The sequence below is a fragment of the Eublepharis macularius genome, chromosome 11, assembly GCF_028583425.1.
Source record: "Eublepharis macularius isolate TG4126 chromosome 11, MPM_Emac_v1.0, whole genome shotgun sequence".
NCBI classification, from domain to species: domain Eukaryota; kingdom Metazoa; phylum Chordata; class Lepidosauria; order Squamata; family Eublepharidae; genus Eublepharis; species Eublepharis macularius.
In genome coordinates, this window is record NC_072800.1 from 14,892,331 (window position 1) to 14,908,664 (window position 16,334).

General features: G+C 44.9%; 1 protein-coding gene across 1 annotated transcript in view; it reads right to left on the minus strand.

Annotated features, from left to right (window-relative positions):
* The window catches only part of ABCA13 (ATP binding cassette subfamily A member 13), a 345,676-nt gene that overhangs the window by 215,823 nt on the left and 113,519 nt on the right, over window positions 1–16,334 (minus strand). Inside the window, exons 26-28 of the mRNA XM_054991725.1 lie at window positions 10,658–10,771; window positions 6,378–6,468; window positions 2,698–2,874 (exon numbers count right to left, since the gene is read on the minus strand). Of these exons, the coding sequence (XP_054847700.1) occupies window positions 2,698–2,874; window positions 6,378–6,468; window positions 10,658–10,771 (382 nt within the window). The remainder of the gene's footprint in view (window positions 1–2,697; window positions 2,875–6,377; window positions 6,469–10,657; window positions 10,772–16,334) is intronic.

Sequence of the window (16,334 nt, forward strand, 5' to 3'; positions counted from 1 at the left end):
TGACTCAGTCAGGCTTGGATTGAATAGAGACTATGAATGGTTATCTCATTATCAGAAGTAACTGATCCCATTATCAGAAGCCACTGGTTGCATCTACTCCCCCCTCCCCTCTCCATCTACATATCTGACCAGTTTCTTCTTACCCTCCTCCATGTATCTGATGAAGAGAACTGTGATTCTCGAAAGCTTATGCTACAGTAAAGTTGGTTAGTCTTAAAGGTGCTACTGGACTCTTTTCTATATAGCATATATGCTCTGTTTTCCAGGTCTGCAAAAAAGGATGCCATGGTTCTCCACTCTGTAATGGGGGTTAACAACAACAAAAAGCCCCCAAAACATAGATCTTTTCACTGTGCAAGTGCAGCAAAACTGGAGGCAGCGGGGCAAGTGGGAGAGACGCCATGATGACTGGAGGTCCAATAGGCCTCTCTGCCATGGATGTGAAGCTAACATTCCCAGGTGCCCACCAGTGGCGGGCAAACTCCTGGGGATTTGCCCCCTCATCCACCATTCGCCCAGCGATCAGTGGGAGAGGGCAAGCTCCTGGAGGTTGCCCGCTACTGGAAGGCACCTCAGAAGCACACACTGCGTGCATGCTTCCAACCGGCCCGGCGACAACACTTCCAGAAGTGACATCAATGTGCTGCTCACAGGAGCATTCCGGCACTTTGTTTGGGGCTGAAGTACACAAGGTAAGTGCCAGAGACTCCACCCTCCTAATGGGAGGTGAGGGGTACCTGACAACCCTATGTGATACTCCAAGGTGGCCAGAGAGTGAACGTCGCTGCTGCCAGGGAGAGGCTGCTGAGTGGCAAAGAAAGTCACCAGCAGCAGTGGCAAAACTGCAGGGGGGAGGGGGCATGCAGGAAAGAAGCTGTGGTGACCGGAGGCCCAACAGCAGCGGGTGAAAATGCAGACAGGCAGGGGTGGCTGGGTGGCAGACTCATCACTGCTGTCGTTCCATCAGTGAAGCTGTGGGGCAGCCATGGATTTTGTGGTGGGGGGTAAAGGATGGAAACCTCCCCTCATGATTTGCACAGATCCCTGCTTTTTTTAATCTAACAGAACCCCACAGGCTGAAGAAGCCATGTTTTTCAGAGCTGACTTGCATGGCACTCCAGCCCCCAGGGATAATCAAGACCTACCTTTACCTTTTACCCCAGGAATCTTTCCTACACTTTGGTTCTAACTCATCATCTGCAGGCTGAGCAGAAGGGCCTGGAAATTGTTGAATACTCCAAGGGCATGTCTGACACCCTTGTCAGCCTCAAGAAGGGAGAAAAGTTTTCCGTGCTAGTCAGAAAAAAAGGTATTGTGCAGGGCTTTTTTTCAGCAGGAACGCAGTGCAACGGAGTTCCGGAACCTCTTGAAAATGGTCACATGGCTGGTGGCCCCGCCCCCTGAACTCCTGACAGAGGGGAGTTGAGATGGCCCTCCGTGCTGCTCAGTGGTGCAGAGGGCAATCTAAACTCCCCTCTGCCTGGAGATCAGGGGGCGGGGCCACCAGCCATGTGACATTTTCTCCGAGGGCAACCTACTGAGTTCCACCACCTCTTTTCCCAGAAAAAAAGCCCTGGTATTGTGTATTTATTGTCAACAAGATTCTGGCCTTCTTCTGGGGCCTGCATCATCAGAGGGCCTCCAGGGAAAGTAGGGGGGTGTCCTTCCATCAGAAGGGATAAAAATCTCGAATATACAAGACTTGCTACTAGAATCAATATCAAGTGTGTAAACATTTGAAAGAAGTCCAACATTCCTTTTCCTTTATGATGCTTAAAGCGGTTTATGAAATGCAACAAATGCAGAAACAATGTTGATCAGAATGGTGATTTATATTACAACTGTTTTTTCTTCTGCATAAGCAATAGGGTTGTCAGCCTCCAGGTAGTGGCTGGAGATCTCCCGGAATTACAACTGGTCTCCAGGCCACAGAGATCAGTTCACCTGGAGAAAATGGCTACTTTGGGGGGTGGACTCTATGGAATTATACCATGCCAAGGTCCTTTCCCTCCCCAAATCCCACTTTCTCCAGGTTTCTCCAGGTTTCACTCCCCAGATCTCCAGGAATTTCCCAACTTGGAGCTGGCAACCCTAATAAGCAATGACCAGGTGTTTGCAGGAGAGGCTCAAAGGTCATTTGATCTGCACTTAGAAAAATGTTCTAAAAATTTTCACAGATATATCACGTGTCTTCATCGTCATCTTCAAAAAGTTCTTGAAAATTAAAAGTACTTTAATCAGGGAAATGGATTTTTTTTTAGTACTATCTGGACATCATTCTGCTAAAGTACAACACTTATGGTCCTGTGATTACAGCAAATGTTTAAATACCTTATTATAAACAATAGGCTACAAGTCCCTTTTGCAATTTTAAGAAGAGGAATGGAAGGCACTCCAACTGAGTTTAATCAGACCTTCACCTAAATAATTTTTACATAAGATTATAGTTAGGCAGCGCAACCTTATTAATGTTAAATTTAGTGGAAGCTAGTTCTCATTTGCCACTAGTTTGCATGAAGTCTTAAAGCTAGCGCTTGCCCTCAGCTTTCAACACATTGGCTGTTTTAAATACGATTGCCTTCTAATACAATGCGTCTAATTCTGCTTTTGCTGCCAAGACATGACTGTACGATATTGTTGAGAAACGAGAGAAAAGATATTGCTGAGGTCTCAGGCATTTTCTCATATAGTACTTACTAGCCAAGAAATTATTTTGTTGCATGAGTTCATGAGCTTTTGCTTCCAGTTTCTCCACAGATTCGACAGGCTGGAAACGGTCCAGCCGCAAACAGGAGGAGATATTGCCCATGAGCTGCGCCAGTAGGTTAATCTGCTCCGTCGCTGAGTTGTTAAGCATTTTCTCTATCATGGTCTCTGCGAGGGGTGAGGAAAATGGGAGGTATTAATGATGGTGTTTTGGGACTGTCAATTCCCCAAGCAATGAGCTACCAGGTCAGTTTTCTGGGGAGAGCAGCATGTTGGAGACTTATGGTGGCTTTGTAATATCTGCAGTACAGGGCTAGAACCGGATCATACTGGTCTGTGAAAACAGTTCCCCATAAACCAACAGCATGCCTGTAAAGCCCCTACCGAGACAGCTGCAAACCTCTGTCTCCTTCACTGGCTACTCCCGTTCATCCCCTGCCTTGATGCAACAATAGCATACCCATTCGAATACTTGGCAACAAGATGGATGTGAAGTTGCACATCAGGCGCTGTCCCTACATAAGTAGCTAGTTCATAGTGAAGTTCTCCAAACCGTCTTTTGGAGAAAAAAGTAGCACTGGTGGTTGCGGCAAACCAGCCCGGGGACTGTGAGGACCAAGGGAATTGAGTCATAACATGTAACCAAATGAAATGGAAAAGAATTTGCTCGAACCAATCCTCAGCAAATTCTCCAGATTTAGGTGGATGGCCATGTTGGTTTGCAGTAGCTTACATCTTGAAAATCTTGTTGGTCTCTAAGGTGTCACTGGACTCAAATCTTCCTGCTCTCCAGATTTAGAGAGCAAATATTCAAATATTCTCTCAATAGATATTCTTGGTATGGTTCAATATTCGGCCAATATTCAACCTCAGCACAGTGTGGTGGATACAGAGTTGGACTAGGATTTGGGTTCCTCACTCAGCCATGGATGCTTGCGGGGGGACCTTGGACCATCACGATGCTCAGCCTAACCTATGACAGAATTGTTTTTTGGAAGCTACAAAGGGGGAAGAACAACAAATGCAGCCCTGAGATGTTTGGAAGGAGAGACAAATGTACTACGTGAGCAAACAGATGTTTGGCAGCCTCTCATAACTTATGAGATGCCACCAAACATAACTGACGTGCGACCATAGCTTTGTGGCATAACGTGCTTTGCATGCAGAAGGTTCAAAGTTCAGCCCCTGGCTCACAAGTTAAAAATTAACTCAGTTGCAGGACATCTGCCTGAGATCCAGGGAAGCTGGATCACAATAGTGGGCTTGCAGTGCAATCCTAAGGAAACGTATACAATTCTATGCCCATTGACTTCTATGGATTTAGAACGGACCATTGGATACTTACTATGGAGGGTCCTTCTCTGAGTGTCTTCTAGAGTGTTGAGTTTGATAGTTTAGAGCGTTAACTACTTTCGGAGTCACCGGAATGGAGGAGATGGGTGACTCTCACCAGGAAGACAGGAAGTGGAAAGATTTATTCCTGCCTCCCTGAACAGAGGGTGGGAATCACCCACCAAGATGCTCTCTGCCTCAGAGGGAGAAGGGCATAACTATGCTTAGGACCACACTTTAAGCAGACCATCAGTCTCACTTAGGGCCAAGCTACACATGACGAATGACACTTGAACGGCAAGTGTATTTGTCCCTGTTCACTTGCCCTCCACTCAATCCACTTGCCATTCAAGTGTCATTCGTCATGTGTAGCTTGGCCCTCAGTTAGCACAAAGATGGTTTCATATGATATCCAATTCAGACATGAGGCCAGCGAAGCAAAGAGTTGTCCCCTGCAATTTTGCACAGGATCACCATCTTGTTGAAAGTGTGCCACAACATGTGCAAACCAGCCAGGCATGTTAAGTTAGCACACTTGCACAACACCCACAAAGGCTATGGATTTCAGATGTGCAAATAAAGCATCCGTTTTATAGTTGTTGCACCTTAGGCAAAGGAGACCCAGAGCCCATGCAAAGACTTCGTCAGCCTCACATTTAAATTGGGTCCAACAAAGCTAATTTATGAACATATTTAATAAAGATTCAACTCAAAGAAGCTGGTGAGAATTTGGGACCACTTTATTTTGGAGAAATTATATGATAAAGTGTATCAGGTCAAGCACTTCACAAGATCTACAAACTTTATGGGGAAATGGTTTCCATTTTTTGAGTACCTTGAAAATAATAGTACCCTACCAGGTTTGAAATTCTTTCATATGTATGCAAATCATGGCTCTTTTCGAGGGGGAACATGCAAGAACGCAGTTCTGGTAGTTCCCCAAAGAGGTCACATGTCAGGTGGCCCCGCCCACCTGACTCTCGACCATTTTGGACCCATTTCGTCCTGGATTGGGTTTGAAATGGCCCAGATCGGGCCTCTGACAGGTGGTGGATCACTCACCTGTTCAACAGCGGCCCAATCCTGACCATTTTGGGCCCCTTTTCAGCCATTTTCAGCCCCTTTTTGCCGTTTTGGGCCAATTTCGGCCCTGAATGGCCAGGATTGGGTCCAACACAGCCAGGATAGGTGATGTCAGGGGGTGTGGCATATGTAAATCAGTTATATTAATGACACATTTCTGGTGATGTCAAGGGGCATGGCATGTGCTAATGAGTTATGCTAATGTGTTATGCTAATGAGTTCCTCCAGCTCTTTTTCTACAAAATGACCCCTGATGCAAATATATAAGTTGTGTCCACTCTCTAAATTAATATTTTATTACTGTGTTAAGGTCATTTATAATAGATATCGTTCAGTACATCCTCTATGTAATCTATAACCACCAGTTATAACCTCTTGTAATTCAATGTGCTATACACTGTTTCATTACTGTTTGTATTCATCGTTGTTTGTTTCATCGTTCCATTGCTGTTTGTATTCACTATTTTACTACCACTAGTGTTTATTGTATGTTTGTATTTTGTACAGTGTCAATAATAAAAAAATTAATTTAAAAAGAAGAAGTTGGTGAGTCTTGCTAAGTGGGCTTAAAGATTCATTGGAAGCATTTCCAGACATCTTCAAAGACAGGTTTAAACAGTAACTCCTAATGCCTTATGGTACCATGTAAAACACCTTACAACAGTAAAATTCAAGTCCACTAGCACCTTAAAGACCAACAAGATTTTCAGGGTATAAGTTCTCTAGAGTCAAAGCTCTTTGTATCTGATGAAGAGAGCTTTGACTCTAGAAAGCCTATATCCTGAAACTCTTGTTGGTCTCAAAGGTGCCACTGAACTTAAATCTTGCTGTTCTACTACAGACCAACATGGCTGCCCACTTGAAAGTACCGTATGATGATGCTTTGAGTGTCACCTCTATTGGGCAGACTGTCCCTTTAACTTGGCGGCTACTTTTGGGCGGGGCCATTTGGCTCAGGTTGCTCCAGGGCTGTTTTAGCACCCCAAATTTCTTTGGAAAATTTGTATGCCAGCTATTTAGACCTGCTCAAGGCAGTTTGCCCCTGACTACCTCCAGATATTTGGGTTTAGATTAACAGTTACGTTATGAGATTTGATTCCACACAGCTAGGCATCATTTTTCGTCTCTGAGGACATGGGGCGTTCTCATAAAATGGCTCCTTTCATAAGGACAGGTATTGCGGCAAACTGGCTGATGATGGGAACGGATAACCAAGCTGATGCATTCAGCGTGCCTGCGTGTTGGCGCATACTTACCATACACTTGCAACTTCGCCATCAGCTCGCCCACATCCAAATGCAGTTGGCTTTCCACAAAGTTCTTTACAAAAGGGTTCTGCAGAGCCTCCTAAAACAAAAGATTTAAAAGGCAAGGGAGGGGGCTGGGAGACGGCACTGCTCCTCCGTGGGCTGCACAGCCGACCATACGTCACGCATCCCTGCCTGTCGGTTTTATTGTGTTGTATTGCTTTTTTATTATTAGATCACGGACGAGAGCAAAGGAACAGCCTTTTTCTCGGGATCCCAAACAGGTTTCACAGTGAGAATCACTGTGAAACCAATGCAGCATGGCACCACAGAGCTGTAACTCTCCAGCCAATGCACATACTGAGGAGTGGTGAAGGCGCAACAGACTCCAGCTCCTGCCCCCCTAGATTGATGGCTTTGCTGAGCTTCTAACCATAAAACACAGCAAAGCTAAAATTTAGTCAGCACAGCGGATGCAACATGGGGATGCAGAGGGAGACATACCATTAGGAAGGTACCTGTACTAGACACTATAAAGCAAACTGTCATTTAGAAACTGTATTTTTAAATGAAGGAGAAGTGAATTCATAGCAGCGGTTACCTATATAGCATATGATACCCATACGCCTGTAGCTGGAACCCTGACATGGGCGGGACAGTGTAACAAGGTCAGAATGAGGGAAAATTTTTAAGAACATAAGAAGACTTCTGCTGGTTCAGACCAGTAGTCAATCAGTTTGTTTCTGAAAATTCCCCTAAAAAGATGGAAAATAGTAAAGAGTCCAGTAGCACCTTTAAGACTAACCAACTTTATTGTAGCATAGGCTTTCGAGAGCCACAGCTCCCTTCATCAGAGGCAGCCATGGCGCTCGAAAGCTTATGCTACAATAAAGTTGGTTAGTCTTAAAGGTGCTACTGGACTCTTTGCTACTACAGACTAACAGCAACCCTAAGCAGAGTTATACTGGTCTAAGCCCATTGAAATGAATGGGCTTAGACTGGTGTAACTCTGCTTAGGATTGCACTGTAACACAGCTAACTCCTCTGGATAAAAAGATGGAGGAAAGGACATTTTCCATTTGTCTAAGAAAGTGAAAAAAAATGGCTGGGATTTATAAGGCTGCAAAGATATAAAGGCCACTCAGCATCTCCCTTCCAGAGGAGGGAAGGCTACCACAAGAAAAGAAAATTAACAATTCCCACTCAGATGAGCATGCAGAAGCATTTAGCATGCATTGCTTCCCAGAGGAAATAACAGCTCGGACTGAATGAGATTCTAGAGAGCAATTCCTCTTTTAGGGGGTGTCATTTAAATTAGGGTGTGGAGAAACGCCATTCTGTTGGTGGAGTTAACTTTCTATGGGCTGCAGAGGGGAGGGGCCAGTTCTGGAATGGAATTTGGTTGGAGGGAGAGCCAGTCAGTTGGTGGAGGGGAGTTGGAAGGTGACAGTTGGTGGCAGGAGAGTGGAGGGAGAGATGGCTCTGAGGGGAGAGGTAGATCTAGTGTAACCCCAGGTGTCAAAGGATCGGGCCTGCCCTACACAACATCTAATTAGGGCATGAGGGAGATAGAGTAGGGGTTTCTGTTTCTGTTTTATTATTCCTTCTGTTCACTGTATATTTGCCTGTATATAGTTAGAAGTTCAATAAATGTGTTTTGGAATTAATGACGGAGGAGAGCTCTTCTGTTCCACATAGTCCCCCAACCGCTTGGGCCCACTAGCGGGGGGGGGCAGTAGGAGACTGTCCTGCCTAACCAGGAGCCCATACAGGGACAGTGGTGGCAGCAACTACCTGGAGACAGGAAAGGGAAACAGCCCCTTCAGGTGCCTGGCCAGAGGCGGAAAAGGGAGGGGTAGGCAGAGCGGGGTCTACCAGTGGGAGGAAAGGCCCCGTTTCACCACATAGGGGGAAAATAGTCCTGTTACTCATCTCTGCCATCATGATTCCTGAGTACCTATCATTCTGGCTGACCTACTGGCTCTCCTCTCCCCACCCCAGACACTTCACCTTTTCTACTGCTACAAGTATCAGACCTTTCTGGGGATAGGGGAAATCAATTTTTCCCTTGACATTTCTACTGGAGCTTGCCTTGTTCAACACCACTAGCACTCTAACTATACCCATGCTTTGGCAATAGGTGAAATTGCATTGAAGCTAAGGAGATTCTTTTGCTATGAGTTTTAGGGTTGCCAGGTCCCCTTATCCTCCCAGTGGGAGGAGGGAGACCTGGCACTTACTTGTCTAGTAGTAGCAAAGCTTGCACACACTCCTGAGCTGGAGTGTGTGCAAGGTCATCATCCCGTGTTCCATTGCGGGGCAATTTTGGCCCATTTGGGGCCTGTGAAGTGTAGGAGCTCTCCAGGGCCCTCCTGACAGTACTCCCATGCCCTGCAGTGGGCCAAATTGGGACTATTTGGAGTTGAAATCGGCCCACTGCAGAGTGTGGGAGCCCTGTCAGAAGGGCCCTGAAGAGCCTCTGCACTTTGCAGTGGGCCAATTTAGGTCCCCAACTGGCCCACTTGATGCCCAAATTGGACCACTGTGGCATGTGGGAGCACACCATGCCATCTAGGAGCATGCTCCAGGATGCAAGTCCCCCTGCCTTTTCCCCTTGCCAGCTAGGTAAGCGGTGGCAGAGGGCAGAGGGTGGGAGCTGGAGATCCCCCTCCCCCAGTGGGGGACTGGTAACCCTCGCTGGGATGCTAGCTGTGTTCCTGAAAAAGTTCTGAATCCCACATTTACCTTGTAACATTAACACAGGAGAAGGAAGCACATTTGAAGAAGATAACCAATGGATGAGAAGGAAAGTTTAATCCTTCCACTACCGGTTTCCCACAGTCCCCTACGTTCCACTCTGGCTGTTTTAAACCTTTCATTTTCTTAGCCAGACTCTGAGACCAGAATACAGAGATGTTCGCGGGAAAGAAAGCTGCAGTAACGGGAAAGGTTAAACACCCCTTCCTGCCCACAGTCCACTGATTTTCCTGTTCACATCCCCATGATCTCACTGTCATGTATGCCAGCATACCTGCCATGATTGTATTCTGCATTTGGTACTGGTCAATGCTGTTTGCCAGAGTTATATTGTATTCTGTGTGGATCATCTGAGAGTGTCTTAACCGCTAATATTAATTGCAGGAGGGCCAGGCGGCATCTCCTATATCTGTTGAAAAGATGTACTTTCACTTCTTCCAGCAGGTGACCTTGGAGGAGAGCTGCTAGCAGCGCACATTGTATCTTTCCCCAGAGACTGGGATATTTTGCTTTGTACTTCATGTAGTCTAAACCAGGGCTTTTTTTCAGGGGGAATGCAGGGGAACGGAGTTCCGGAACCTCTTGAAAATGGTCACATGTGTGGTGGCCCCGCCCCTGATCTCCAGACAGAGGGGAGTTGAGATTGCCTTCCGCGCCGCTGGAGCGGTGTGGAGGGCAATCTCAACTCCCCTCTGTCTGGAGATCGGGGGCGGGGCCACCAGCCATGTGACCATTTTCTTTGAGGGCAACCCACTGAGTTCCACCACCTCTTTTCCCAGAATAAAAAGCCCTGGTCTAAATTAATCTGTTTCCATGCAACCTCTTTGGGGGTTTCGTACCAGGATGTCAACAGACCCCCAAAGGGAAGTTGCCTTATAATTAGTTATGCCTTTGTTTGAATTGTCACTTCTGCAAATCGCCACCTTTGCGTGAACACCTGTACTGTATGAATCTCAATAAAGCTACTTCAACTGGAACACTTGAGTGTTAACTGTGGAGAGCTTGAGGGACCTCACTGCCAGGGACTGACACTCACATTGGAAACATTAGATTTGGGAACTCTTGTTTGCTCAGAGAACTCAGATTTCCCATCCCTGTGGCCTTAGCTGAAAACATTCAAGTTCCTCAACACCGTGGATCCTGAAGAATCCTAAATTCAGCAGACCAATACACCTACCCACCGTCAGCAAGAATAACCCAGGTCAGATATTGCTGGCCAGCTGCGTATTGTGTGAAAGCAGAGCATCAAGAACACTGGGTAGTGAGAAGGGGCAGATAGTCACACTGCAGGGTACATGTGACATTTGGGGGAAAAAACCTGCAGAAAGGCAGTACAAAATTCACTATGGCTAACATATGCTCTTCTGCCTTTATTCCCCTCAGTGCTGTAGCTGGTTGTATACAGGACATCCCTAAATCTTTGCTATTAAACGTTCCTTATAATGCTTTCTGAAAAGAAATGCAAAGAGAAGCTTCAAATTATCATTTAAGAATCTCAGAAAGGGTCTGGTCTGTCTTCTAAATTCACTAACCTGCAGTTGGTTGATCATCAAGAAGTTGTCACTATTTTCAACAAGTTCCGTCATCCGAAGCCAAGCCTCTGAATAGGTCTTCAAGTCCTCAACAAAGCCAAATGTGCGATTAGCCTTTGAAAAAGGAGAAAGAAGAAGAGGAAAGCACCAAAATGAATAAATGCAACTGCAGCAATCTGCCTCTGAGTGTAGAAGTTTCATTTCAGCATCACAGCTGAAAACAGCCTCCATGAATTTGTATAATTTCCTCTTGAAGACATCTGAGCTAGTGCAGCCTTCATATCTTGGGCAGTGAACTCCATACATGTGAAGAAGTTCTTCATTTGTATGTTCCCAGTTCATGTCTACTGCATCGTCCATACTCACAGGTGTCTTAACACTCTCAAATTCTCCAAAAGACCTGGTGTGAGAAAACTTACCCATTCAAATGGCATGCAATTCTTCCTCAGTGGAGCTGGTTCTCTGTATGCTGAATAATGTTGTTGTTGACTAATATTTTAAAGAATGAAATAACGCTTTCCACCAACAAACTTTAGGCTAAGCTAACTGGTCTGCAATGTTGTATCCCTTCACAATTGTTACGCAAAATTGACATTATGCTTCTTATTATCCAGTTCTCAAGTACCAACTAGAGATGGGCATGGACCGAAATATGAACAAAAGTTCGGCATGAACCAGGCTGGTTTGTGGTTTGCGAACCAGTGATTCGTTAGAGCCCATTTCTAAACAACCGCCATGAGCTTTCGGACGGTTTATTTGGTTCGTTTTTCAGTTCAGGCTGCAGACAGCCTGGCACTGATCAATCGGTTTCCTAGCCAATGGGGGATGGGCTTTTTGCAGACCTTCTGCTGACCCGGAAGTGACCATCTGCTGACCTAGAAGTGACCTTATGCTGACTTGGAAGCGATGATTTGCTGACCCGAAAGTGATATTTTCACCAACCAAACGAACTGGTTTGTGAACCGGGGCAGGTTTGTGAAAGTTTGTGGTTCGTGAAATGCAAAAAAACACGAACCGTGCTGTTCGTTTTTCTCCCAGTTCGTGCCCATCTCTAGTACCAACATTGATTTTAGTAAGGTTGCATGTCATTTTTAAGAAATCAATAATTCCATGTTTGATTTTTTAAATATCTAATTTAAATATCTAAGCTGATGCCGTCCTAAGCTGATGGCAGTGACTTGTTACTTTTTAAATTTGTCAATTAGTCCTATAGCCCTATCTCCTCAGCTCCATCTTGATTCAGGTTCTTCACATGCACCCCACCCCGCCCTCACTCCCAAAATAGTGGTTCCAGAGTGGCTATCTGTTCAGCATCTTTGTAGACAAGAATGACAAAGAATTTATTCAATTTCTCTTCACTTTCCCTTTTACTTCCAGGGAGTAGCAGTAGCAACCAGTTCATGGGAACCTCTATTGTATGGCAGCCTACTCCAAGCTGGGGAATGTTCCTTTATATACATGCCAATCATAGCATCAAGTGTTCCTTCACCGGCACATCCTTTTATATATGCTATCATGTGCCAGTGATTCCTCCTTCTGCTTACAGATCTGCAGATTGGGGTACTAATCTTAACAGTCGCATTTAAAAAGGAATAGAAGAGGATGTCTCCATCTCTCTCCTAAGCCCATGCACAAGGAAACATTATAAGAATGAAGCAAATGCTCTTTCACTACTTCCCAAATCACACCAGCATGATGGAGCAGTAAAGTCCCACAAACCCAATAGGGATTTCAGAGAGCCCATTGTTCCAAGTCATTCAATCCACCCAGGATTGTCCAGTGAGGGAGGAAGGTACCACCTCCCTCAAAAACATATTCTTTCCTGGAATTTTGCACTTCTCTTCCAGATGTCCCGTATCTCAAAGAGAGGAGTGCCCTCCAATTCAGAATCCATGCATTATATTCTTCCTTTGCATATGGTGGATTTCAGGTAGATTATCAAGCTAATGCTTCAGAGATGCCCCAAAATGGGGGCGAGGTGTAGATATTTAACCTTAGACAGTGCTGCTGGTCCCTAAATTCTTCTTGCTCACAATCCAGCAAAGTTATTAGGTTAAGAAAGGGAAGACCAAAGGGTGGTGAAAAGTAGTGACACAGAAGAATGAACTGCTCAGCACCCAAGCCCAAAACCATACTGGTCTTCTGAGTAGACCAGCACTTATTTAGTGAGTAGCAATGGGGTTGTCATGAGCAGGCAATGCCTCCTCCTGGCTGGGTTGCCAACCCATTTATCTTTAAAGTAGGGGTACGGGGAGCCAGGCAAGGGGGAGGTCCTTCTCTTCTTATGAGTGTGCGCTCCAGAGGCTTCTCTATGACATCACTTCTGGTTTAAAACAGAAGTGACAGGGACTCAGCAGGGCCAAGTCGGCCCCAACAAAGTGAAATTGCTATGTTTGGACCAATTTGGCCCTGTCACTTCTGTTTTAAACTGGAAGTGACATCACCAAGAGGTCTCCAGAGAATGCATGCACAATTTTTTCACATGCTCCAGGCGCTTAAACCACTAGAAGAGTGGGGGTGGTGGCAGGAAAGGGCAGGAGATCGCTACCCCAAACAGGGGCTGACGACCCTACTCCTGGCCCTAGTTTGATGGAGGGAGAGAAGGCTGGTCCTGACTGAAAACTTAGTATAGCAAAATGAAAAAGGAAAGTACAAGAAGCTGGTATGAGAAACAGAATATGCGCCATCACTCAAAAGTATAATTGCATCCTGAGAGTGAGAGAGGCAGAAAGAATGGCTTCTTTAAATGTGAATTATTCTCTGATAAGAAATACAGCGCTATCACCAAGACTGCCAGTATTCGCTAAGGCCAAAAATATTGTCTGTCTGTAAACACTGATAGCTTATTTGAAGGATTAAATTTTATATATTTTAGTCCTAATGCTTGTAGGGAGAATCATCCATTTGACAATAAGGGGCAGAGGCATACTAGAAGATTAACAGGGAGCGTGGCTAACTGGGAATTGTAATATCTTCTATGCTGTCTTCTTCAACAAACCCCAGAAACACAAAATGAATAGAAAATGCTTCTTATATAGATGATAGATGATTTAGGTCAATGCAGCCTGCACAGCCCAGTCCTAATTATGTTTATTCAAGCCAAATACAGACACATTGGACTAACGCTCCAGTTGGGGGGGGGGGGTGAGAGAGAATCATGCATTTATTTGCAAGGTGACCCACAGTGGTATCCACTAGAGATGGGCATGAACCGGGAAACAACCAAATTGTGCAGTTCATGGTTTGTTGTATTTCACAAACCATGAACTTTCACGAACTTGCCCTGGTTCACGAACCAGTTAGTTTGGTTAATGAAAACATCACTTCCGGGGCAGCAGCAGGTCGCTTCCAGGGGTGCAGAAAGCCCCCTCCCCATTGCCTAGGAAACTGATTGATCAGCACCAGGCTGTCTGCAGTGACGAACCCAAAAACGAACCAAATGAACCAGCCTAAAGTTCATGATGGTTCGTCAGAAACGGGCTCTGACAAATTGCCGTTTCGTGAACCATGAACTGGCCCAGTTCATGACGAATTTTGGTTCGTATTTTGGTTCATGCTCACCTCTAGTATCCACCTCTCACATAGTTTTAAGCAAAGCACTCTGATCTTTCCTCCACCATAACAACTGTGTAAATATCCAAATTTCACCTTAGAAGTTCTTTCAATGAGATTTAACCTTACTGACTATGTTTAGAACTAAAACATTAGGTGGATAGTTTAGATAAAAGGGTGATATTCTAATCCCATGCAAGGGTTGAGGTAGGCCCAACTGAGATCAAAAGGAATTACTTTCTAGCAAGGTGTATTTTAGGTTGTAGCTTTAGAAGAAAGAAAGAAAGAAAGAAAGAAAGAAAGAAAGAAAGAAAGAAAGAAAGAAAGAAAGAAAGAAAGAAAGAAAGAAAGAAAGAAAGAAAGAAAGAAAGAAAGAAAGAAAGAAAGAAAGAAAGTTGTTCCCAGCGTGCATTATGAAATATGAACCAAGTTTATAGCAAAAAAAAAAAAAGTTGCTGTTTTCTCATGCAAGTTTTATTTTCATACTGTTTATTGTTATTAGGTCAAGCTTTGTTATTTGGATTTTTATTCTTCATTTTATAAGTCTTCCTGAGAGTCTCTGAACAGTAAAAAAAGACCTGACATAATACTGATTAAATATATACATAAATGCCGTGACCTGAATAGCCCAGGTGAGCCTGATCTCATCAGATCTCGGAAGCTAAGCAGGCTTGAACTTGGTTAGTAATTGGATGAGAAACCTCCAACAAAGACCAGGGTTGCAGAGGCAGGCAATGGCAAACCACCTTTGAAAACCCCACCAGGGGTTGCCATAAGTCAACTGTGGGCCAAGCTACACATGACGAATGACACTTGAACAGCAAGTGGATTGAGTGGAGGGCAAGCGAACAGGGAGAAATACACTTGCTGTGCAAGTGTCATTCGTCATGTGTAGCTTGGCCCTCTGTCTTGAGGGCACTCTCCACTACCATGTACATACATGGGTACACAGGCTGAGGCTGAAACGGATACAAACAATTGAACTTCAGGTATCCAAACGGTCTGGATTCAATGCTTCTATATTTAGAGTTCAGCTATCAAATAATTTCAAATATTACTGAGCAGTCAGGCAAAATGCCCATCATCATAGGCAAAATGTGGGCGACAAGTACAGGCACCCTAATCAGCAGTGTGCATTTGTGTACTTTGTACACAAGGACACAATGTGCGGGTATTTACACACACTGTATAAGATGCTCCATAGAAAACAGGTGCCTTCTGATTTAAGATCTGTCTCGGCCAGGGCTTGACAAATCCCAGCCGCCAGATCACCATGCTGCCTAGAAATTTCATTGTGGCATCTAGAATTGTTTGTGGTAGCAATCATTGGGAAATAGGTCATCCATAACCCTGCAGGCTGAAATGTGAGTCTGACTCCTACATTTTTTGGTTGGCTTCTACAAACAAAGACAATTTGTCAAGGCATGGATTAAACCCTGGAGTGCAGCCCGACCACTAAATGTCCACTTATTTCTGAGTGTTGTTATTTCCCCCCAAAGTAAACTGATGTACTCCGTCCACATATACTTTTTTTCAAACCTAACAGAAGTGAGGGCCAAGCTACAAGTGACGAATGACACTTGCCTGGCAAGCGAACAGACTCACGTGTATTCCTCCCGGTTCACTTGCCATTCACTTGCACTCCTCTTGATCAAGTGGAGCACAAGTGAATGGCAAGTGAACAGGGAGGAATACACGCGAGTCTGTTCGCTTGCCAGGCAAGTGTCATTCGTCACTTGTAGCTTGGCTTTGAGTGTTAAAGAACAGCTCACAGTTGGCTTTCATGATCCACTTTCAACTATTGCTTTTTCAAAGGGGAAAGGGAAGATTTTGTAAAAATATTGATAAGGAATGCTGTGCCTCATCAACTAATTTCCAGAATATATTATTTTTTTTGATATCACCAAAGAATGACAGCTATTTCCTCAGCAGAGGACACAGTTGGTGAGCGATTAACAATAATTAAGTGCCATCAAGTCACAATAAACATGGCAGTCTCTCAATGGGCTTTCAAGGCAAGAGAGGAGCAGAGGTGCTTTGCCATTGCCTTCCTATGCAGAGAAAGCCCAGTTTTCCTTGCTTTGCTTCAGGTTAGACTGCTCAGGTTAGACTGGGCTATTCACGC